This window comes from Micropterus salmoides, unplaced genomic scaffold (genome assembly GCF_014851395.1).
Source record: "Micropterus salmoides isolate LMB-PRFRI ecotype aquatic unplaced genomic scaffold, ASM1485139v1 Ms_hic_scaffold_2623, whole genome shotgun sequence".
In the NCBI taxonomy this organism is placed as follows: domain Eukaryota; kingdom Metazoa; phylum Chordata; class Actinopteri; order Centrarchiformes; family Centrarchidae; genus Micropterus; species Micropterus salmoides.
Genome location: NW_024041844.1, coordinates 1 through 25,000, shown reverse-complemented (window position 1 = coordinate 25,000; position 25,000 = coordinate 1). Strand labels below are relative to the sequence as shown.

The 25,000-nt window shown below is 40.3% G+C and overlaps 3 protein-coding genes across 7 annotated transcripts; all 3 read left to right on the top strand.

Moving 5' to 3' along the window:
* Positions 1-888: 888 nt before the first annotated feature.
* Positions 889-7,946, top strand: slmapb (sarcolemma associated protein b; the record flags this gene model as incomplete). Of its 2 annotated transcripts, XM_038739668.1 has the most annotated exon segments (9): positions 889-948; positions 2,919-3,047; positions 3,153-3,227; positions 3,322-3,624; positions 3,944-4,214; positions 4,398-4,569; positions 6,424-6,558; positions 6,972-7,059; positions 7,477-7,946. In XM_038739668.1, coding segments are annotated over 8 exon segments (1,229 nt in total), but the record flags the coding sequence as incomplete, so codon positions are not given.
* A 4,091-nt stretch (positions 7,947-12,037) lies between these two features.
* On the top strand, positions 12,038-18,258 carry abhd6b (abhydrolase domain containing 6, acylglycerol lipase b). The gene is made up of 8 exons (XM_038739662.1): positions 12,038-12,684; positions 14,606-14,762; positions 16,136-16,249; positions 16,341-16,473; positions 17,021-17,178; positions 17,324-17,378; positions 17,462-17,562; positions 17,788-18,258. Exons 1-8 carry the CDS (start codon positions 12,527-12,529, stop codon positions 17,956-17,958), a joined length of 1,047 nt encoding a protein of 348 aa, XP_038595590.1. The 5' UTR covers positions 12,038-12,526; the 3' UTR covers positions 17,959-18,258.
* Positions 18,259-20,337: 2,079 nt separating this feature from the next.
* On the top strand, positions 20,338-24,053 carry kctd6b (potassium channel tetramerization domain containing 6b). 4 transcript variants are annotated; one of them, XM_038739664.1, is made up of 3 exons: positions 20,338-20,483; positions 21,398-21,502; positions 22,402-24,053. In XM_038739664.1, the coding sequence occupies exons 2-3, from the start codon at positions 21,476-21,478 to the stop codon at positions 23,086-23,088; spliced, it is 714 nt and encodes a 237-aa protein (XP_038595592.1). In that variant the 5' UTR covers positions 20,338-20,483; positions 21,398-21,475; the 3' UTR covers positions 23,089-24,053. The 4 variants fall into 4 exon arrangements, with proteins under 4 accessions (XP_038595592.1, XP_038595593.1, XP_038595591.1 ...); XM_038739665.1 differs by having other exon boundaries at positions 20,356-20,487; XM_038739663.1 differs by having other exon boundaries at positions 20,366-20,524.
* The last annotated feature ends 947 nt before the right edge of the window (positions 24,054-25,000 follow it).

Genomic DNA, 25,000 nt, shown 5'->3' with positions numbered 1-25,000 from the left:
GCCAATAATTCATGAATATTTAAAGTGACACAGGAGTGGCCCACATGACCAAACAAGAGAAGATGTGGGTGCAGCACATACATGAAACACACACTCACGCCAGCCTTCCCTAGTCTGTGTCATCCTGTAGATTTTTACATCAGTACCAACTGGATGGAGAGCAGCTCAACTCCCTGAACAAAACCTCTCTGTGTCAGCATGCAGCTGCAGCTTCCGAGATGCCCAACTCGGATGCATGACCTAGTGTGGAGGGGCTGGAGAATTCAGCCATAGAATAGGGGGGTCATGTTTTTGAGGACATTAACCTCACTTGCATCTAGTGTAACATTATAACCACATACTTATTTATACACTCACTTCAATCATTTTTGTCTTCACTGGCTTCAGTCCAACAATAGCAGGGAAGTCTGGTGCATAGTGTCCCTGATCCCCTCGGTGCCCCCCCCCACCCACCCTCACTGCTTGGACTGTTCCATTTTGCATCTGAAAAAATCTGATAGTTGGAGAAGAGTTCTTCATGTCAGGGACTGCTGTAGCCTCAGCACATTAGAGTTCTGTAGCTCCTGGATCACCTAAGGTAATATTATCATGCCAAGTTTCATTCTTAGCATTTTCGTTGGTGTGTTTTCTGTGACCTAGTCCTCAAAGCAAATTTCTCAGCAGCTACGCAGCTGCCTCTTCCAGGAGTCCTTGTTATGTGTTCATAGATGAGCATGCATTTTTGTGTTTACCTTTTAGAAATACTCAAATCCTTACTCATAATGACCCATAATAACAGCAACCATAGCCTGAATGATTTGGTTAAGATATTTATTTAGTGTATTTTACTTGTCAACATTTCTATTTGTTTGTTCACATTAAATGATGTTATCCTTTTCCCCCTCACAGATAAGCAAATGGATGAGAAAGAGCTGAGTGATCCCCTGAATAATGTATCAGTCATTAAAGGTAATCCAGCTGTATTATGTTGTTCTCTAAACATAGACGAAGCTGAAGTGAATGACTTGGCATTGTTTTGCTGTTCAAATGGCTCTTATCTGACACAGCATATCTTACTCATTGACAACGTGGAGAGAGAGAGAAAAAAGCATGAGTCACACTCGAGAAGCTACATGGGCAGTCGATTGGCTTTAGAGCTTACAGTGCTGTAGATATACTTGTTTTTAGAGGCTGATTTTCTCAAGTGTCAACAGCTTATTAGAAGATGGAGTCTCTGTGCAGAGGGAACGTTGGCTGACTGATGTATGTTGGGGACATTTAGGGTGGCTTATGAACATAAAATGCAGTGGATAATGCAATGTGCAAGCATATTTCTGAGTGAATCAAATTTGCATGATGAATGAATTTGTAACGCTACACTGCACAGCATATAGACACAAAGCAAACACTGTTCGCACAGTTATTTCAAAACCATAAGGGTATTTCTCAGTTTCAGTCACAATACAGCACATTCTGTAGCTGTATATTAATATCAATCACAGCCGTTTTATCAGTAGTTTTATAGAGGCTCGCTGAATACTGTGAACATTCAGTGCGAGCCGCGCTAACCCTCTGATTCGGTTAAAGAAAGCTGTCACATTTAGTGAGAAGGGAACCGACAGCGGGGGGAAAGATAGAGCACGATGTCTCTAGCCTTCAGCACTTGAGCTAAAAAAAGACTTTCTCCTACATTTTTTTTTTTTTTTTTCTGTCGTCACTTGAGGCAGCGTGATGCTCAATATCCCCAACTAGTCAGAGGTATTTTTACCCGCAAACTAATCCCTTTATTACTCTTGTCAGGTGTCAGTCTGTGCCACTGAGACATAATTGCTATAATAACTAATGTTACTAAAGATAACACTTTGGGGGGGCCCTCATCTGAAATCCTCTTGTACTCTCCAGAGGACATTCATCTTTCACACAAACTGTACACAGACATCCCCACGTACAGGGAGCCCACACACATTCTGGCTAGCGCTCATACATATTCATGCATGAAGGAACACACAACCTCATACACGCATGCAGGACGGAGCACTGACCTCCCATCCTTTTGTCTGGCACACAGCAGGGCGGTCATGTGCTTGAGTCAGAGGGTGCCACCAGCCTCCAGCAGGCGCTTGATACCCTTTCATTTTAGAGACATCTATCAATGCCATCTGGTAGCACTACTAACAACGTGTGTGTATTTGTACACTGTGTTTATGCAGCTGTGTGTGCCAGACACAATGAAATCACAGTTTTCCAGACAAACGCAGCTTTTCATGCCAGTCTCGGTCCTCTGATGTGTCCATTTATGGTGAACATGCTTGACCTGTCCTGACTCTTGTTTTTCCCCACTGCCAAATGCTCGGTCTGAGATGAGGTCATCTCTTTTCCTAGCCATGGTAGATTAGGGGATCAAGATATACACTGGGCATTGCAAAGCAAAGTATTTGCGGGGTTTGTTTCCACCTCTAGGAAAGCAACAACAGAGCCTTGACAACGTTGGCTAGCCCATTCTCTTTGTGTACTGTTTATAGTAACTCACTTTTAACAAGCAATGTAGATGTGGCCGAGACTCATACATCGCTGTATTAATGGACAATGTGGAATGAAAGCTTGGATAGAAAATGCAGATAATGCAGTTGTGTCTATTTCTGGGTTAGCAATTAGTTTATGTAATAGTCCCATTTTAATATCTTGGGAAATCATCTAGTATGTCAGCCCTGTTTAAATATTTGGGACTGAAGCAGAATTAATATGGTGGAACTTTGGAATTATGTGTCTATTTTTAAAGTACTGAATTGCTATCATTACTGCCTGATGTATCATTATGGTTTAAACTTTACTTTCTAATGCACTCCAGTGACTTTGCAGGAATGTGTGAAGCTCTCTTACAGCAAGACACACTTGTGGTGGAGAAAGGATCTTCTAATTTGGTATTTCTGTATTATCAGACGACCTGACCAGGTCAAACATTGGGTCCTCTGGTGACACAGAAAAAATGATCCAGCACTTGAAGGATGAGCTCCGAGAAGCCCAGGAGCTAGCTAATACTGAGAAGCACAAATGCATGGAGCTACAAGGTAAAAAATTCAAGTCTTTGTTAGATACACACCAATCTCTTCACTTTATACTGTACACACACACAGACTATAATGCAGAGAAAATAATGCAGTTATATCTTGTAGGTATCCTGAAGGAAGAAAGAGAAGAAAATAAACAACAAGCTGATGAATCTGCAAAACAGATAAAACTTCTTGAAGGTACATCTGTGTGTTTCTGGACTACAAAGTTTTTCTTGTCCGTCCTAGTATAAACGTCACCGCTAATCTAAACACTGACCGTGGTTTGGCACAGGCCAGCTGCGGCAGCTCCAAGATGAAATGGGCAATCTCAAAGAGCAGCTAGACGTCTCCTCCAGTTCACACGGTGAGCTCCAAAGTGCACGTGATGAGGTGAAAGCGCTGAAACGTGCCCTGGAAGCAGCCACTGTCGAGCGGGACCGTGACGTCACCGCCATCCAGACCCATCTGGCGACCGTCTCGAAGGATCTGGACAAATGGCGTCAGACTGCCAACAAATATGAGCGCGAGATTGAGAATCTACAGCGTGACCTTCAACAGCAGAGCAAGCAGTGGCAAAAAACTGCAGAAATACAAGGTACTACATGGTGCAAATACACGATACAAAATACGATGATGATGGCAGGTAAAGAGGACACCATATGTATCTGACACAATAATTGTAGTCCTTGTAGTACTTAATTTAGTTGTAGGCTACATACTTAAAACTCAAAACAACAATTCATAATTTGAAATGTTGTTTCCAGCTGTAAGAGACTTGTCCATATACTCTGATGTACACCAGCCTGTCCAAGCATGCAGAAAATGTTACACATACTATTGGACATTAGTCTGTACACCAATTAAGAACATCTGCTCAAAGAATGTAGTTACATAAAACCTTAATTTTTTCACAGCCAGTGAGCTGCAGTCCATGCAGGTGGAGTGTAATGGGCTTCAGAAGGAGTGTTGTATCCTGAGATCTGAAAAACAAGATGTTGTGAATAAGCACCAGAAGGAAAAGAGCGGTCTGCAAAGTGAGTGTGCTTCTCTCAGGGCTGAGAAGGAGGAACTCCTCAAGACTCACCAGAAAGAGAAGGGCAACCTGCAGAGTGACTGTGCAGCACTGCGCTCTGAGAAAGAGGCAGTGCTGCAGAAACAGAAGCAGCTGGAGAAGGACCTTGCCAGGTCAGTGCACTGAGCTAAGTTACTAAGAGCTCCGCTTCACCCCCACCCCCACCCGTGTGTGTGTGTGTGTGTGTGTGTGTGTGTGTGTGCTCGACTCTGCTCCAACACCTTTGGCCACACAGTAGGCTATATCACACACCTCTCTTCACCTATTGAACTCCAGTGTTGTTTTGTTTCTGGTAGTTCACGTGCCCAGAACATTGAGCTGACCAATAGCCTCAAAGCCCTTGAGAGATCCCAGCAAGAGTTGGAGAAGAGGCTGGCGGCCCAGCAGCTCCAGCACCAGCAGGATAGCACCAACCTGCAAGCCCAACTGGATGAAGCGGACAGCCGCAGCAAAGTCCTACAGAGAGAGGTATGTTCTGAAAACTTAAAAAGCCATTAACCAAGTGTCGATCTTCTCCGAAACCACCCCATGGAAATAACTTCAATAAGACAGTTACACCCTCTCTATACTTGTTGCTATTCAGTTAAATCCAGTCATGTGACTGATGTAACAGATACAGTTCCATTGCAAGTGCAGCCCAAACTGTCATTTTAGGCTTCAAGTCTTTTTTTTTGTTTGTTTCTCCACTTAAACAGACAAATACATGATTGTATTGACTCAAAACAGTCCTGAGTGTACAGCATCCCTATGGCAGAGTGGCTTCCGTGTGGACACTGCCAGTGCAGCACCAGCTGCTGCTGACATGCTGCTTTATACGCCCAATGTTGACAAGGTGTTAGTGTGTACCAAACTACCTACATGCACACCCAGCAAGGGTTTGATGGTCTCCTTTGAGAGCAAATAGAATTACATTTAAAATTAAACCCATTGTGTACTTTATTGTTGCAGTTTGAATATGGATTGCCTGTAATCAAAATACTGACAGGCTGATACAGTATTTAGATGCAGGAAAAACTAAATACAGAAAACGGCATCACTCGACAAGCTACTCCCCCAAGATTAGGCATTAGATTAGCATTGGAGTCAGAAGAAATGGATGACATTTCTTTTGAAGAAATGCATAAAAGTAGGACCGAACAGGTCTATGTGAAACTCTGACAATTTAGGGCCATTTAGGACTGATTTTCTACTGTGACCCTCTTGATAAATATAGACCTTGATCCTTTATCTGTGTATCTGGGCCACTGGCTGCTATTTTACTGGGCGTGTGGTATCTTGTTGTTTCAGTAGTTTATTTGTGTGTGTGTGTGTGTGTGTGTGTGTGTGTGTGTTTTAATTGCAGCCTAGCTTACACTCGGTTAAAATATCACACGAATTAAGTTTTTTAGATACAAATGGCCGGCATTCAGGACATTAGGATTTGTGATACATGTACAAGACTATCAAGCAGGCAGCAACCTGTAGTCATCTAATCCGAATGTTGTTTTTATCTTTATTCTGGTCATTAGAGACTGTGCTTAACCTGGAGAATAGGATGATTTCCCGAGGTTAAAAAGAGCTTTCCCTCTTCCTGTGCCTAGCAGTAGGAGTAATTATATGTCACTGAGAATTTTTGCCCAGTTGGGAGTGATTTTCTGATAAATACAGGCTCTGCTCCTATCACCCACTGTGATTTTTCATTGATGGAGTTACCCAGCCCAGAGCACCCAGCCACCAAGCCTGAATGCCGAAGCCAGCACAGAACTACCCCAACGGTTTCCTCTATCGGCTCGTAGATACCAAGTCTAACTAACTAAAATCTACAAATTTGTTGAAATGACTGCTGTGAATCTCCCAGCTTCTTTCTTAAACCAACAAGGTTCCTCTGGTCCAACAACACACTTGCTGGTCGCTTGCTGTTGCCTGTGGCGTACTACTTTAGGCTCCCAGTCAGGTTTAGCAGGCTAGGTGGGGATCAGCCACTGGTGTGACACTCGAGACAGGCAGGGCACTGTTGAATAGCAGAAAGCAAAGATGAAGTCATCCTTAACCGCAAGTCATTCATCCCACTGTGGCATTGCCATTCAGTCACTGAATGAAAGTGGAAACTGAGTGCTCTCACAGTGCTCTCTATGTAGGGTAGACTATGCTTGTCCTGTTAAAAGCCTGTGAGAAGCTCCCTATATCAATCAGCAATACTCACGAGTGTCTTTTGGCACCAGCATGCTCCCTTGTTAGCCAAATTTGAACCTGAAAATACATTTAAGTGGAAACAATTAGTCTTTTGATTACTTTTTAGCTAAACATTATACTTTGTATAATTTTACATTTTACTTTATGCAGTATGAGGAGGCTAAGATGGAGCTGTCAGACCTGAAGGAAAAGTATGAGAAGACCGAGCAGGAAAAACAGTCGCTTATAGAAGAACTTCAGGAGTGCAAAGGCAACATGAAAGAATTGCAGGAGAAGGGAACAAAGGTGAGTGCTCATATCATACAATTAAGTTTAAAAAGAATTACAAAAAAAAGCACCATAGCTCTTAGTTGCATAAGAAGCAACATCTTCAGTTGTCTTGGTTTTTTAAGCATGAGCTTTACAGTGTACTGAACATCTGTTTATTTTGTGAACAATCTCCAGTCATAAAAGTTGAATCTTTTGGTAAGATTCACAGACTCACTTATATATATTTTATCTTAGCACACCTGCTCTCCTCTACTCATCCACTGTCTTTTACTGTTGCTTTTAGACATTGACAGCCGTGTGTGACTCGATCTGTATAAACACCAATTACAGACAAAGACTACTGACTGAGGGGTTAATTAATAAAGCTACACCTAACTAAAGGATGTCCCTTTGCAGTTGATTACTATAATATCCCTTCCCTTCTGTAGACATCCCTATTGCTGCCTGTTCAAGCCATAGTCATCGGCCTTATCCTGGCTTTGCTGTATTGGTGCTTCGGCGCATTGTGGTAGCAAGGTACACATTACTCCTGTCAAGTCGGCCTACATCTTTCATTCTCATCAGTGTCTTTTAGATCATTGCATGACTTAATCAGGTTTTCCTCATTCCCCAGAATGCCTTCCTCGGGGGAAACTCCAAAAAAAATTTAACTTGTCAGAAACTCTAACCTCAAATCATGCAGTTCCAAACATCTGGCATCTGTTTGTCTTGTCTGGATGGCTAATGCTTAACAACCGTTTCTCCCAGTTGGCTTTGGATGGGGTTTATCTTTATCTGAAAGAGCTGGGGTTTTTTATGTAACTGTCATTATCTGTGCACTGCTTTGGTCTCAATGGCAAGCTCCCTCTGTCAAAGCTTTTTGGCGATCCTTTGGACGGGTGGTTTCATGCGCCGATGCTCATGTTTCCATTTCTGTGTCACCGCTTGTTTCAGAAGCCGTGGATGATCTGGGGGCCCGTAGTTGCCGTGGCTCTGACAGCTGTGACTGCTGCTGTGCTCTTCAGGACCTGAGGACAACTTGCTCAAACACACACACACACACACACACACGTGAAATCCATATTTGTCATGTGATTTCTCCACACTTGCCCCTTATCATATCTGCACTGTTAATTAGGAGGGCTCATACTTAACACTGTTTAATTTTTAGGATGCTCTATTTTAGATGACAGAGGTTAATAAAGGAATGTCAGTTTAGTCTGCAAATGAATAAGGTTGTCTGTTATTTGAAGGAAACCTTGTTGGGTTGTTTTTTGGTTAACTGTCTTGACTTATAGGATTAATGAATGTAAAGAGATATATATATGATGGTATTTTAGATGGATCACCTTGGCGTTAGGACCTTCCTAAATGTAACACATCTCTATAACTGTCAGAATAATAAATATTGCCACAATAACTCAGCCCCTAATTGAGTGCATGTTGAATGCCCCAGATACACAATAATACATCAGTTTGTGTTTGTGGTGGGGGCACTGCCAAGATATTCTATCCTATTATAGCCAATATCCATGTAAAAATGTGTTGAGGCCTTTTCAGGACATTTTGGACACACCTGGGGATGATATTTGAAAAGTGTTTAGCTGAGCAGGCATTTTCGTAGCGTGATTAATAGTTCTAGAAGATATTTTTCGTTAATGATGATTGAAGTGATCTAGCCCCAATTGAAAACTCTTGCAAGATTGTTTTCCTTCATTAACAGAATCTAGTTCAGGGCTGTAAGTACCCAAATCCGGTGTGACGGTAAAATATTACAATCTTTTTCTGTTTAAGCACCAGCTACTGTACGTCATATTTCTTTATCTGCTACTCAGATTCAGTTGACATCCTAGCATCACTCACTATTTCTTAACAAAGGAGGATAATACAAGGAATGCGAGGCACAGTATTGTACTGTCACTGAAAAAACAGACCGGGTTAAGTTTAGTCCAACAGACATGTTAATACCTGCTCTAAAATGTTCTTGACCTTTATTTAAAGATCTTACACCTTAATAGTCATTGCTAGCAGTCACTGAAGCCAACAAGCTTTGTGGAGATGAGGTCAGACCTGCTACAGTAGGTTTTGTTTCTTCTGAGCTCATTGCAACCCCGGATGCATATAGTAAGTCTGAGGTAATTTGTTATTGTGTGTATTTTCTGCCAGATATTGTGTTTTTAATATTTGAGGAAGGGAAATGCATCTTGAGGCATAGTTTTGCTTCTTCACTCCAGCAAATACTTTGTTAGTTTAGATGTCCTCATGTCCCCTGTGTCAGCTCCCTGTAATCCCTCCCTGTATTGCATATGGCATTTAAAGAAGCTGGTTGATGTTGACAGCAGGGAGCAGAGAGTGTTCCTTGGAGAGGAGGTTTTCTCAGGTGAGCACAGCGTTTGCGTCAGCTGGCTAACAATACATCATGGAAAAAGACTGAGCATAACCACGGGATACACAGTGGTACCGCCAGTACGTGCAATGTGTGGATATACTTATTGGGCACCTGCTGTTTGGCCTATATGACAGAATGACCCTTGCTGACTGATCACACAGGCTGGTATCTACGTGTGAGTCAAAGAAGTCATCTCAACGCACTCTGTGATCTGCTCCTGAAACACACCCCAAAATCTACATATCCCTTGTCATGGTCACAGGATTTAGCCGTTCTGGGTATACAGCAGGAATCACATATGATTCTTGTAGACCTTTAAGAGTTGAATCATGAGTGTTCTCCAGAAACAACATGAAAGACATCATGTTTCAGTGGTAAGATAGTGCTGACCATGAGATTAGGATAAAAGCTGCATGTGCTGAGACACTGCAGCTCACTCGAATGATACTCTGATGCGTGTGTCCCAGTGAGTTCCTTCTGCAGAAGACTTGAATAAAATTCACAGAAAGACCAGTGTTTGCCATCACAGTTCATTTTTGAATATATAATTTATTTAGTTTCCAGGTTTTTTTCTGCACACCAAAGTATGTGCCAATCATGTTTTTCCTGTAATATTTTGTAAAGGTGAAATCTTTTCTCAAAGGAAGACAGTTTACATAATTTCATGATTTACCACATATACAGTTTCAATAAATAGCAACATAACTCCTCTCTGAAAAAGGCAAAGGGGCACTCCATTGACCTGTACACAGAAAGATCAGTTTACTAGTCATGAGGAGTACTACACAGCCTGTGAAAAGAGTTGTGTAATGTCTAATGTTTGAAAATAAATTCCCCTGATGATGTCACAGTGATTCAATGGAGCCAGTCCATTGGCGCTGGAGGGGGCTTTACATCACAGTCATCTCAATGAAAGATAAAATTGTTGCTGCTGTGATAACTTTCCAGAGTTGTAAATATGTTAATATTAATGTGATACCTCATTGTATTTAATTGTCTCACTTGTACCTTAAACAACAACGCAGCTGTTTACAGTCTGAAAACTTGCTTAGACTACCAATTTACCAAAGGAAGTACTGGGTTACAAACTGGAGGTGTGGGGTTTGAAAGAAGTGGAGGCATAGAAGATCTAATTAAAGATGCCACTCTGTTGTATTATGGGAAATGTAGGATGCAGTTATTCTGGAGCACGAGGGACTAAAAGTCCGGCTGTCTCAGCCTCTGCTGCGCTTACTTTTAATCCCCAACTTTATGGGAGTGCAGTGCTAAAGTACCCCTTTAAAGGATTGGAGGTGTGACATAATATCACCCAGTGGATCATATGGGTTAATATGACTGCTGACTGTGGGGGCCTTAACATCTGCAAGAAAAGTATAGGGTAAAGCACAGTTACGCCCTTTAGGCAGGCTGGCCACACTGATCTGTGGGAGAGGATGCAGTATGTTTCTCAACAGGATAAGAAGTCTGTTGCTAAATAGCTCCAAACGAAGTCAGTAACCCCATGTGGATGAGTCGTCCATTCATGACGCATCTTATCCTCATTTTTGTTGTGCTACATCAGCTCTGTCATCTCTGTTCTGCAGGCTTTGCTGTGTCAAGGATCCCTCTCAGGATTCAATGTGACTACCCGGATGATGTGGCTAATGTGATGTGAGGCTCTAGCTCAGACAACCTGGGGAAAACGTTGTGTATGGGTGCCTTATGAGCAGATTGACGACGGCCTCTCTGTCCTATATAAACTCAAATATGTGAATCATTCCCACGCATGGTGAGCTTCTCTGCACTGTGGCTGCGTACATTTGTTCTGCTCTAGTTTGCATGTAGGTCATCTGTAGTGGACCAGAGATGTGGCAGAATGGCAGCTGTACACTAGCTTTAAATTATATTACTACTGATTAATGTCAAAGTCCTTTTTACACAGATTGTGAACAAGGTGAAAAAGGTAACCTCCTCAAAGTGTCTGATACAGAGATTCAAATCTGTTGGCCACAGCTCGATCAGATGTCTGTACCCACATCCCTTAAAGCATCAGTGTCAGCTGAAGCAGATTCGTGCAAAAAAAAAAAAAAGCCTTCACAGCTTCACTACTGACTGCAAACAGGGGACACAGTCTGCCTCGGTCATGACACCCAGTGGAGAGTTTTGGACATGAAGCCTAAGCTTGAAATCGGATATGCATGCATTTGTATGTATTCAAACTAACAGTGGAGATAGAAAACACACCCGGTGACTTAGTAATGCTCCTTTGATTGGGGGTGCTCAAAGTCAGTTAAACAGTACGTACATACATACCAACAAATGAAGTAGGCCTATGTTTATTTTTTAATGATACCATTTAAGAATTTACTTTAAGAATTAACTTTATTTCAATTATGGCAATAACTAAGAAATTTTCCAGAGCATGACTGGTGTTTATTCTTCCTCTGTGTTACAGAACCCGCAGCTAGTAACAAAAAACAGTTTTGTCTGCATTGTTACAGCATTGTACTCACTGATAATTCATTTGATACCCCTAAATGAGCTCCCTAATTACATGACACATTTACAGCATCCTAATATATAAAACCCAAAGCCATCTCCATTGACATCCTTATCTTTATGAAATGAAATAAAGCTTGTGGAAATGTGCTGTAAGAAATATGCACAAATATAATGGAATTGCTACTTTAATCTTGATTAGCTATGAAATTACACCCATGAAAAGAAAGCGAAATGTAATTTTGCCACTGTAATCTGATTTTCTTCCTTTTGTGAACCCTCAAACAGAATGATCAGGCCAGATATCCTTGTTACAAACCTCCTTATGTCTGGATCATTGCTTGTGGGCAGGTGGATTTGTTTGTATGCTGTGTATATGATTGAAGAGAGGCATATTTGTATACCTCATTTCCACTGCAACTTTGGCCAGTAATCATTAGTTACACACCAGTAAAATAATTTCCTGTAGTTGATTGTATTCACTTTACTCACTGTAGCTGCTTAAAGTGCTAAACACTGCTGTTGATAATTTATTTAATTCACAGGGGTTATCCCATGTGTCCATATGCTGTTTCTTTATTGCTGTGATGAACGAAAGCTGTTTATATATTTTTTTTGCTGAGAGTTTTGACTGTGTACAGCCTGGACTGGAGCAAATTCTGGCCTGTACGTTCACTTTAAAAGATTGACCGGAATAAGTTGTGGCCCGGTTTCCGCCAATGATGAGTAATAATCAATGACTTTATCCAGAGCAAACATAATCTGCCAGGACTGACTGCACTCCACAGGGACAGTTTATTTTTATTTCAAATTTCAGAAAGATAAGTTGACTATCTATGCTTGCAACAAATCGACAGTACCTGCAAACAAGCTAAAGAGTCTGTGTGTTTGAAAACTATTCACCAATTGAAGCAGGGGGCACATGTGTCTGCCTGCGACAGGAGGAACAAGGAGGGAAGAAAAAAAATCTAAAAAGTAAGTTTTTACATTTTTGGAAAGCCATGTTGTGGCACGGCAGGATGTTTCATGTTATTTTGCTGAGTTATCATTTATTATCTCAACAAAACATTGTATGGATGTTGGACACTGTCTTTTACCCCTCCCCCGACTTGTTATTCTCATGGAATACTGCATGTAATGTGTGTGTTCATGTATTTTTTTAGGTGGGCCATGGCAGCTGATCTAGATTTGGTGAACCTGCTAATCATTGCAGGGGGAACGCTGGCTATTCCCATCCTGGCCTTTGTTGCTTCTGTACTCCTCTGGCCCTCAGCACTCATTAAAGTCTATTACTGGTAAGGTCAATAATTGTGTTGTCCTGCCTTTCACTTTATATTTTTAATACCTGATGTGAATGCCAGAAGTAATTATTCTACCACAAACATTTTACAATAAATGACCAAGTACTGATGACAAAATGTGCCACTTTTCTTTATATTTTCATTCACTGAAAGCTATATGATGTTTATCTAAATATATTCAAACCAAAGGCTAAATGTTTTTTATGGCTGCACCATACCTTGTCCTGTGCTTCATTTTATTGACTTTCCCCCAAATATCAGCCTGAGTCATAAAACAATACTAATCTGCCCATACGTAGCCTACATTAAAGCATTGTTGGTCACTTTAATTTTATAAAAGAGATCCCTCACAGTCCGGCAACAGTCTATTAGAGAGGAACCACACTCTGCTACAGACCAACCACAGTCTGTAGGATGAAACACATGCAGACCCAGGGAGGACAGTCTGTTATAGGCCAACTACAGCCTGCCAGTCTAATCCAGTCTGCCATATACAGTGTCATGAATAAAAAACAGCAAATATGCCCACATACATGGATTTTATTAAGAAAAGACAACTGTCAACAAAACGATCAGAATGGTGTTGAGCAGCAGCCCCACCAGATGTAACTGGCCCGAGTTGTACTCATGTATATAGGTTATCGGCTACTGCACCGTCCTGACTCGAACCGACGGGAGGGAGACGCGCTAGCAAGGGGGATAAAGCCCATGGGCCCTAGCGTCGGTTGCTAGTGCGTCTGTTAAGGTGTCGGGGAAGTTTACTCACAGCACAGCCTAGCTAGCTACTGCTGCACAAATAAAGGACAAAGACAGACAGAAACACCCCCACCTTGTGTCTGTGTGGACTTTACATGATCTATCCTGTGTCTACTTGGGTTTTGTCCTGGTGCTCCGCGTTTCCTCCAACAGTCCAAAGACATACATGTTACGCTAAGTGGAAACTCCAAATTGCCCCCGAATCCTTAAAAAATACTTAATGAAAAAGGAAATAAAACCAAATGAAAGTTCAATCATATTTCTGCATGTGTCTGATTCTCTGAATATAGATATACACAATTGTATAAGATTATGGTTGGTAAAAAGTACTATTGTCAAAAATTGCTTTTTTAAGTTATGATTTAAACATCACTGAAGTCCTATAGGACCGGATCAATGTTAAATATGTCCTTCCAAATGCTATCTTAGGCACTGGTACTTTTTTTTTAATATATAATGGCCAAGATAATAAATTATAGGTAAACTATAAGTAGCCTAAGTAAATTGTGTACAGCAGCACATCTGGCATATCACACATACAGTAAATTACCTGAATGACAATAGCTAATTCAGAGAAATACTTTGAGATGTATTACAGTATCAGAAACTTGAATTCATGTCCATGAATAGCATTGAGGTTTAGTCCCATCTTACAGCGGATTTTATCCCCTCGTTGCCCTGCAACGTGCCACAGTTAATTAAAATTATTTTGCTCAGACATTCCTCCAGCAGGAGTTTGTTTCAAAGGTCAAACTGCATTTGAACCTGCAGCGCTGAGTGAGTGTAGCCTGTGGATTCCCAGGGGTCTCTAAAAACGTGATCTGTTTGCAGCCAAAATGGACTGGGGGAACAATTACAGCAATCAATAACCCAACGTACATGTAGACATGTGACTGTTGTAAAGAGAAGTGATAAAATGTGAGCCCATCCTTTAAAAAGATTAATGTGACCTTTATTAACATGAAAGCGCATGTCAAGTAATATTTTGCCTCAACATGAAACCCTAAATCTATCTATCTAGCAGTAACATAAAGAAGATAGCAATGTTGGCAACACATGGTCATAAATATTTGCATGCCCATTGTCACTTGACCCAAATTTGCATTCCAGTGCCATCATTTCTGTGTGTATAAACTCAAACATATCTGATCTTCTTCAGGTACTGGAGAAGGACTCTGGGCCTTCAAGTGCGCTACGCAGACTGTGGTGGCTATCGTTTCTGTTACTCCTACAGAGGAAAGCCTGGAACAAGACCCTCCATTTTAATGCTGCATGGCTTCTCTACTCACAAAGACATGTGGCTGACTGTTGTCAAGGTCAGGGGGTCTGCAACACTAAACAGTTTGTGGCTAGGAACTCATCCAGCCATGACAGCAAACATAACTAGATCACTAAAATCTTAATTCTAATGTAAATCAAGACCATTTTCATAGAGCAAATTTTTTATTTTTTTTAAACCTGTCCTGCCCAGCAGCCTGAGTATGATGACCTGGATACCATATTGTGCCAGACAGATTTTACTTTAACAAGAGAGTATTAAAATACTCCTTTGTCTGTTTTATTATTTATTTAATTATGTATTGATTTGTCACTGGGCCGGACAGGGGGGCAGACACGGGAATGGGGGGGCACAAACAGACAGCACAGAGAAAGGACAAGACCTGTAAGAGAAGGGGGATGGAAGGTGGGGACAACAGGGAAAAGCAGTGGAAAACAGCAATTGCAGAAAGCAACGAAACCTGCAATAGAACAGAGAGGGGGGCTTGGGGAGGAGAAAAACAACAACAAACAAACACAAACAAAAACAAACAATAAAAATAATAACAATAGTAAAAGACAACCAGCCGAACCGCAGCAATAAACAGCTGACATAGTATGACAACAAGAAACAAGAAACAGTCCAGTACACTAAATAAGCAACACAGCACAGCCATGAGAGCTGGAATAATAACAATTAATTTAAATAAGTAACTGAAAGAAAAGCATCAGGAATAGAGCAAATTTACCTTATGCATAAATATTTTTACTTCAGGATTGAGAGGACATACATGTGGAAGCAAAGGGAATAAAGATTTGAATCTCATAAGCATCAGCAACACTTAACTGTGATATTAAATCACTAATGAATTCACATATTCTTATAAAATATATAATATTGTACTTGCTTATATATCACTGAATTTATTATTAATAATTTTTATTTATGTGGTTTGAATTCCCCTCTTTGACATTTTTTTAAAAAATGTCCAAGAGGGGAATTTAAAATAAATTTAAAATAAACTATATTCAAGTTGCTCACATTTAATTTGTCATTTTTGGATCTAAAAGTTAAAGTAAGGTCAAAAAATTGTGTTGTGTGCTCAGGAAAATTTACCAAAATCCAAATCAAATTTGGACTCATGCAGACTGAACAGGATGAGATGCCAGACCTCTCTCCAATCAAGTTACAGTCTATCAGTCACATGAAAATTAAATTCAGATGAGCTACTAGATACACTGGTCTTCCAAATTTATGAAGTCTTAAAGTGACCTGGAAATTTCACAGAGGGGAATTCAAACCACATAAATAGCTTTTCATAATAAAAATTTCAGTGCTGTAAATTCAGTGATATTTACGTTTCAATGTAAAATTTCACAACTAGGTGTTGTTATTATTATTAGCTGTACTTTCTCCCTTCTACTGCTTTAGTATCTACCAAAACATCTGCACATCGTGTGTGTGGACATGCCTGGCCATGAGGGAACAACACGCACCAGCACAGAGGATTATTCCATTAAGGGGCAGGTCAGAAGGATTCATCAGGTATGTTGAAGGGACAACAATGAGACATGTGGGTGCAATTATCAAGCACCTAAATCACTAAGTCACTGTTTTTGTCCCTCATTTTTCTCAGTTTGTGGAAACCATTCGCTTAAGTAGGAAACCTTTCCATCTGGTTGGAACCTCCATGGGGGGAAATGTAGCCGGGGTTTATGCAGCCTGCTACCCTTCAGATATCTGTAGCATGACTCTCATTTGTCCAGACGGTCAGTCAACCATCCATGTTTTCTCTGATGTGCTGGGTGTGTGAGAAGTGTTACCCAATCAGCAGCGACATGTACATAAAGCCATATTAAAAAGGCAATGAAACACAGTGCGCTTGCGTACACAACAGGGTGTTCAAGGCACCACCGTTAAGTTGCATTATGGGAAATGTAGGATCCAACATTTTAAGTGCTTGCCCCATTGGCCTACTAGAAACTAAAAGTCTGGATAGCTCAGCTTCTGCTGCTTCAAATTAAATTTGGAAGTGCAGCAGGAGTGCCCGAACACTGAGCATAGATTAATTTCATGTCTACAATCATTTGCTGTGTATGACATTTCATTTGATTACCAGTTTGTCTTTAAACATTGTGATATAATAGTGATGACAGAATTATTATAACACACACACAAACACATACACACACACACACACACACACACACACACACACACTCTTATTATTTATTATACATTTGTAGCTTGCAATTTTGCTTAATATGAGCATGTTTCATCAGTTTCTAATCAGAAAACACAAATTTTATCCTGCAGGTATAAGACATCCATGTGAGACCAAATTTGACAATCATCTGCAGGACCTGGAGCACAGCAATTACACATTAAACATCCCGCTGATCCCTACTACACCCGAAGAGATGGAGGACATGTTCAGACTTTGTTCTCATGTTCGCTTTAAAATCCCCCAGCAGGTCAGCTCAACACTGGATTTCACTGTGTGTGCACTTACAGTGTATGGCAATGGCACAGATATAGTTGCAGAATAATATTCCCCTCACTACATTCTTCAAAAGCAGCTACATTTTGTGGATTTTTAAACATGTTTTCATTGTTTAGATTCTCCAAGGATTGGTAGATGTACGGCAGCCTCACAACACATTTTACCAAGAAGGTTAGTTTACTTTGTTCTGAAAATTTCCCATGTAAGCGTACAGTATGTGACCTACTATTAATTTTGTTTCCTTTTATTATTAGTATTTATGGAGATTATTGGTGAGAAATCAAGATATGCCTTACAGGAGCACTTACATCTGATCACTGCACCTTTACAAGTGATATGGGGCAAACAAGACCAGGTAACGTTTGATGTTCCACTAATACAGTGACTCAGCAACGCCTGTTTAAATACAGGAATGACCTGGATGCTTTTGCTTCAAAATAATCCTAGTAATATTGTTGCTGTGTACAAATGTGTTACCTGAGGGTGGTGGCTCAGGTGTCTCTAGCTACTCAAGTCTGAACAGAGAAACTTCAATCACATATCTACATAGAGACATGATGATTGTCCTGTATTTGCCCAGGTGGTGGATGTCTCTGGAGCTACAGTCATTGCAGAGGTGTTGCCTGGATGCAGAGTGGACCTGCTGGAGAACTGTGGACACTCTGTGGTGATGGAGAGGCCTTGTCGGACAGCCAAACTCATCCTGGAGTTCATCATCTTACAGCAAGATGCCACAAAGAAATCTTCCTGAATCAAAGACTTTCGATCATTTCTGCAATGCTTCACATGTTCCTTGTACGTGACATGCATATGTAGACAGACGTCCAAGCTTCAGAAAATCTACATTAAGACAGTAAACAAGGTTTATTGTGTCCCAGCATTTATTAGATGACATAACAAATCACATTTAGTTTTTAATGTAAACTGGATCCTGACAATAAAAGTCCCAAACATTTAAGGGCGTGTGGCTGTGTTCAGATGTGTGAATGTCGTCATGCTGTGGTGCCTATGGTTGCAGCAGGACCTCCTCCCCTAGCGGGTGTAGCCTAATGCGGTCAAGTGAACCGTCATTCATGTTCAGAAATTTGAGGTGCTCGCGTATTCTGACCTTTATGGTAAATGGCTTTGAAATGGCCCAGAGCCAGCTGACAAGTAGGTTTAGCGACTTTATTCTAACATTATTCTCATTTTCCAATGACAAGAGTTGCAGTATGAACGTCTTACCTAAAGAAAGGCTATGAAATGTTAATGTACGCGACGCGAGCACACTACATACAATACAATTTATCAAATTGCGTCGGACTTGGTGACCCTAACGTGTGGATTCACATGTGACCACGTCCGGTTTTCAAAATAAGGTGTTACCACATACCAAATCCACAGCCTATCTATGTATATAATTCAGATTCATTTGATTGCATTCACAGGAAGTATGAATTATGTTAGTCTACCTATGTCCCCTAAGTTAAAAAGATTCCAGTATTCATCCGCAGTAGGCTACCATTGGAGCTGTGGGTAGAATTTGACAGAACATTTTTATCTGCTTATGGCAAACAGGAAACTTACTAACTGCATCATGTGTCAGCATCATGAGAGGGTCCTACACCACCACCATAATAAGTCATTATTTCTCCTGAGAAAGAGAGTGAGTAATTTTGTTTATTTATTTTTTTTTATTTTTTTACAATTTTTGTAACATAAAATAATGTTAAGTGTATATTAATGTAAATCCAGGGGGACATTGTAACGCTCTTTGTTTAATTTCCTAATCTAACTAAATGTAATTTGGGAGTACTTATATCATTGTTCAGCATCAGCGTGTTAAGAAATAGAAAATGTAGTAGTAAGAAACAGTCTACTTCTTAAGAAGACATAAAACACAGTGTTATCCTGTCAGATTGGTACATCTTAAAATGGCAGATAACACCCTGTCAACACGTCCATTTTGAATGACTTAAGACGTTTAAAATTGGATACTACTAATTCACCAGTTTAAGAGGGTGAAACCCCACATTTAGTAATTGCAAAAAAAGGTTATTTAATGAATTGGGTGTAGAAAATAATATTAATTAATTCATTAATATTGATGTGGTTACTTATTGAGAAAAAAATGGCTTGTATAAGAAGGGATATTGGATTACTCAAATACTACATAGTAAAAGTACTTCATAGTATTTGTGCAAGTAGTGTAAGAAGTACAGAAGTAATTTATTAAGTAGGCTAATGCAAATGTCTTAAGACAGCAGAAAATAACACGTCAAATTACACCAAACATCTATGGTAAAAAAACTATATCTGTTGTCATGTCTACCCTCAAATATTTAGCTTACTTTGGTAATTCTCTAAATTTCTACAATGCAAGGCTTAATTTTTAATATGTATGAACTAGTCATAGTAGTCAACTATCTGGTCATAATTATCCTGAACTCAAATCTATCAATCATTGCCAGAAATTATTGAGCAATGTGTTTTTATAGCATCTCAAGTTTCAACTAGAAGTTATTTCAAGGACGAAATGTGGGACTCTTACTCTGTACATTGATACAGTACAAATGCTTGATATATTTTCAGTCTGTATCTAGTCATAGCTGTCCTAATCTCAAACCGGTCATTGACAGAAATTATGGAGCTATGTGTTTTTTACAGCACCTATAGCATCAGACTTGAAGTAATTTCAAGGTACAAATGTAGAACTTTTACTTTGAAAATTCTCTAAATTCATACAGCACATCTGCTTGATCTTCAGTCTAGATGATTTCAGAGTTATCCTGAACTCAAATGTATGAGTTGTCAGGAATTATTTAGGCCTATACAATATTTTTCCAGCAACTCAAAATCAAAGAAAAGTCATATCCGTTGATTGCTATCCCTAATGCTGAACAGGGTTACAGTGAAAGTTTCAGCAAACCTTTTGATGACAGTTTAAATATGAAGAAATTATGAATGTGTTATATTTATCAAAAACTGTGGCAAACGTTATTATTATTTTATTTGACACATAATGTGTAATATAATGTCATTCGTACTTGGCATATCAAATGTGAGAAACGGTTGCCTTTCATCCTTTTTGGCCGCTCCAAGCACCTGCACCGTAACAGCAGGAGTAGACGCGCATGTAAATTAACGCGGCGGCTCACCTGACTGTGCGGTTTTGCTGCAGCCTGGATCAGAGCACAGCTGCTCGTCCCCGATGCGACCAGCGGAAAACATCACTGACTCTCTGGCTGTACCGTTAAATGCCAACCGCAGACCGCTGTTTCTGGACAAAAAAGACAAGTAGGCAAGAAAGCGAGCTGGTGATGCTTTGTTGCTTCCAGGTAGTCTAGTTAAGATCCCACCGTTAACCTTAGTAGTAACCTCAGTTAACTGCAGCTAACGCCAATGGCTCGTGGACTGCTAGCTTTGTTAGCCTGCTAGCTAGCGACTAGCTAGCTAGCAGGCTACGTTCCAGTGTCGTTCGGATTGTATTTACCGTTAATGCTACGTACCTCAGTGCATCCAAGCTGGATTTACAACTTAACAACACAGTTGATCTTTACAAAAGGCATTTTTGTTGCTTGCGATATCAGCTAGTTAGCCAGCGTGCTTCATTTTCATTGTAGAGACAGTTAAATGCATTGACGTTGGTTGGCTAACGTTACTTTGAACACTAATTAGCTATAAAACAAATAATTGTAATATTTCACTAGCGCTCACAACTTAATTAGATAGTTCTGTCGCGATGTTGCTATATAACTGGGTAATTTACTAAATGTAAATTAATGGGGTTAATAATTCAGTAGCACCGGATTTCACTTTCAGTTTATTTGGCATTATGATTTATGTTGATGAATCACTTCTGCTCCTGTTTTTGTTATACAAAAATAGTTTAAAGATGTCCATGTTTCTGGTTTCATCTTCACTAGAAATACCAGGGTAATGAGTTTTAAAAAAAATCGGTATTTGTTTTTAACCAAGTCAGAAACCAGGTGATTAAAAAAAACCTCATATGGTTTAGATTTAAATTGCTGTTAGCTGGGGAGATTATTTGTATAGATACTCTATTTTAATCCACAAAGAGAGCATCAAGTAAACAGGCTTGCAGGTAGATCATTGATGTTACTCATGTAATTAAACACACTCAAAGAGACCCACACGATTGTGTCCCTCATCTTTGTACAGCTCATGTTAATGTGACTGTTTTTTCACAGGTGAAATAGAAGTAAGCCAAAACCGCACCTGTTCCCTCTCTATTTTGGTTCTGACCAAGTGTGGGTATTTTTCTACAAATGGATAATGGAGACTGGGGACATAAGGTAAGAGATGTATAGAAGTCAGACTAGAATAAGAACAATGTGAGATGTTTGTTTCTGATAAAGACATGTTGGCTGATTTTTATGATAAGTCCACCCTGTTCCCACTTTAGTTTACATCTAGCGTCTGAAACTAACCCTGGACTCACACAGGGAACACCTTTGCTGCAGTTTCGTTCTGTGCTTTGCCCAGCATCAACTCACACTGACTAAGCGTTTCAGGAGTGGAGTGTTGTAGCCTGCCCCACATTGTTGACTTGTTGTTAATTTGTTCTTTTTGTATTTTACAACCGGGAACAGTTCTCTGCAACCCAGTTTTGTTCCGTCCTCTGCACGGCTTCATAGCCCACAGGGAGCATTTCAGAGTGTTTTGCCTGCCTGATTTTGCAGACTTATTCAAATTTGGTAATTAGTCTTTCATTTTTATGCTTCTACCATGGTTAAGTAGGCTACATAGCTAAATTGTTTTTCTTTTTTTGTCTGTTTTAATCGTGTGTTTTGTTGGTTTTTTCAATTGGGATTCTGCACAGGATGTTTTATTTTGAAAATTGACTGGATTTTCAATGCTGTTCGGTGTCTGACTTCCTGCCTGGTTCAACTGCTCTGTGCTGCTTGATGTGGCTTCCGTCAAAAATAGACTCGCTGCGTATTCTCCAATGAGCAGAGAGCTGCTTCTGGGAAACGCTGCGGTGCACTTGTGACCTCAGCCATTGACTAGATTGGCTGCAGCGCAGCCGTAACATGGCGCTGGCGTTCCCTGTGTGAGTCCAGGGTAATGCAGTCTAGACTCCATTTATTTGAGCTGGGTGTGCATAATAAATTTGCAGCTGAAATTCACACTGTTCATACAACTACTGAATGCAAAAACATGTGATTCCTTTCTCTGTTCCTTTTTTCCCTAGATGACTACTCCCGTTACCTTGAACGTGGGAGGCCACATGTACACCACCAGTTTATCCACTCTGCAGCGCTATCCAGACTCCATGCTGGGTGCCATGTTCCGGGGAGATTTCCCCACAACTCGCGATTCCCAGGGGAATTATTTCATCGATCGTGATGGAACACTTTTCCGGTACATCCTGAACTTTCTGCGAACGTCTGAGCTTACCCTCCCTGTGGACTTCACAGAGACAGACCTCCTCAGGAAAGAAGCAGACTTCTACCAGATTGAACCTTTGATCCAGTGCCTTAACGATCCCAAACCGCTGTACCCTCCCGACATCTTCGAGCAGGTTGTGGAGCTCTCTAGTACTCGGAAACTGTCAAAATATTCAAACCCAGTGGCTGTCATCATCACGCAGCTAACCATAACTACAAAGGTTCACGGCCTGCTGGAAGGTATTTCCAACAACTTCACCAAGTGGAACAAACACATGATGGACACCAGAGACTGCCAGGTTTCGTTCACCTTTGGACCATGTGACTACCATCAAGAGGTGTCCCTAAGGGTTAACCTCATGGACTATATAATGAAACAAGGCTTCACCATCCGCAACACACGTGTGCATCATATGAGTGAGCGCGCAAACGAGAACACGGTGGAGCATCATTGGACTTTCTGTAGGCCTGCTCACAAAGTTGAAGACTGAGTCGCAGCACAGTTGTTGTGTGTGACATTACGGTTTGATTTGTCTTCATATAACACAAATCATGATTTTAAATTAAAAAAAAAAAGAACATAATTGACCCCTTTTTCAGTTATGTATCACTTTTCCCCACATATTTTGATCAATATGTGATACAGAGTGCAAGGCTCAGTGTCCAGTTTGCAAAAAGACAGGGAAATGACACTTATTGATTTATTGCCCTGTTTGAAAGTTTGATCTTTACTATAAAATTCTTATCTGTGCTACCACTACATATTTCACTTACCTTGAATAACTAATACTTCGTTAATGTTACGTCTACAAAACAGCTTTTCTTGTGAAGCAGAAAAACCCTATAGCAATGGTTTTATCTATTAATACCCCAATGATGCTAAAAAAAAGTGTGGGTACGCTGATTTTCATCGGAATAATTGTGATTGAATGTGGTCCCAATACCTGTGTCTGTTATAAAGTGATTGTAAACAGGTAGCCATGATTTGAGAATACATACAGTATCAAATCTACATCTAAACATGCATTACTGTAAATTTAAATCACAATTTGAGAGGAAAAGATGAGTTTGTACCCCTAGACAAGCTGTCTTGGCCATGTTTTGGACTAGAGACACTGAAAGAATTTTTTGGGATCCCAAGTAGTCGGGAGGGTACTTTTAAAATAATAAATCTTGATTATCTTTAGCCCAATTTCTTTCAAGTGAGTTAACAGTAGATCTTAAAATTAGTCTCTTATCTCTGTATTATCTCCCTGTACGGTACTATTTCTTAAGACCCTAGTTGTTGTTGCATGTGTCGTGTGTGTGTGTGTGTGTGTGTGTGTGTGTGTGTGTGTGTGTATTTGCTCTGTGCGCTTTGCAGTATTATGTCAGTGTTACACTTAAGAACTCATAACAACAGTGATGTGTTTGATCATTCCAGCTAAAATAAACCCATTTGTGTATTTCTCAGTCATTCATTTTTCTTTACGGTTGAGTTTTTTTTAACTCTAACTCTGATACTTTGCACCACACCTCCTACTGTGTGTCAGTTCTCCAAACACATTTAATAGGTATTTAAGCAATATGGCATCATTTTATTTCAGTATTTTGTTCAAAAGATTTTCAGGCAAAGGTGCATTCATAGTTCATGGAGATCTGTCAGTTGTAAAGCATAAATAAATGATGGCAGCATTTTCCCCATCAGATTACAAATCTCTTGAGAAAATTGAATGCTAGGAACAATATGTTTCAGTCATTGCAGTTCTCATTCACGGTTTGAAAATTAGGAATAAGTGTCACGTAAACCTTTTTTCATTTGTTATTTTGTATGCCAGTGCAACCCTACGACATCATTTTGATTTCCACTAGGTGACCTATTTTGTAGATAATTTATTGAATCCCAATAGAAAAGGCATTGGAAAGCTAGAAACGCGCTGAAAGGTCCCATCATTTCATCGATGTAACAGCAGATTATTTTTGTGGATACACTACATGTTTTAAAGTGTACAGCTTTAACCTGTGTGAGCAGTTGAAATTAACATACGGTTAACTTGGTTATGAGCTATTGAGTGCGAACCCAGATGTCAGACTTCAGGTCCTATTATTCATCTTGTGTTGCCAGCCATCAGATTCTTATGGATCACAGCAGTAAGCGAGCCTCGGACACTCAGGTGTCAGGCCCTCAACGTCTCACCCATAGTTTGGAGGGGAGGTTTGAAGTCCAGATTCCCAGACTCCAGCCGTGCACGGTTTTACCTTCAGCTCCGAGTGTCAGAGTCCTCACGCGTGTGATCCTGCCGACAACGCCAAAATTGTGATGGCAATTCGAGTTTTCAAATAAACAGCTTTGGCAAACTTGCCTTTCTGTGAATTTTATTCAAGTCTTCTGGAGAAGGAACTCACATGGACACACGCATCAGA

Coding starts and splice junctions, on each gene's coding strand:
- kctd6b (XM_038739664.1), top strand. CDS start 21,476: ATGGATAATGGAGACTGGGGACATAAG. Junction 21,503..22,401: donor ATGGAGACTGGGGACATAAG/GTAAGAGATGTA, acceptor TTTTTTCCCTAG/ATGACTACTCCCGTTACCTT.
- abhd6b (XM_038739662.1), top strand. CDS start 12,527: ATGTGTGTGTTCATGTATTTTTTTAGGTGGGCCATGGCAGCTGATCTA. Junction 14,763..16,135: donor TGTGGCTGACTGTTGTCAAG/GTCAGGGGGTCT, acceptor CTACTGCTTTAG/TATCTACCAAAACATCTGCA. Junction 17,563..17,787: donor TATGGGGCAAACAAGACCAG/GTAACGTTTGAT, acceptor GTATTTGCCCAG/GTGGTGGATGTCTCTGGAGC.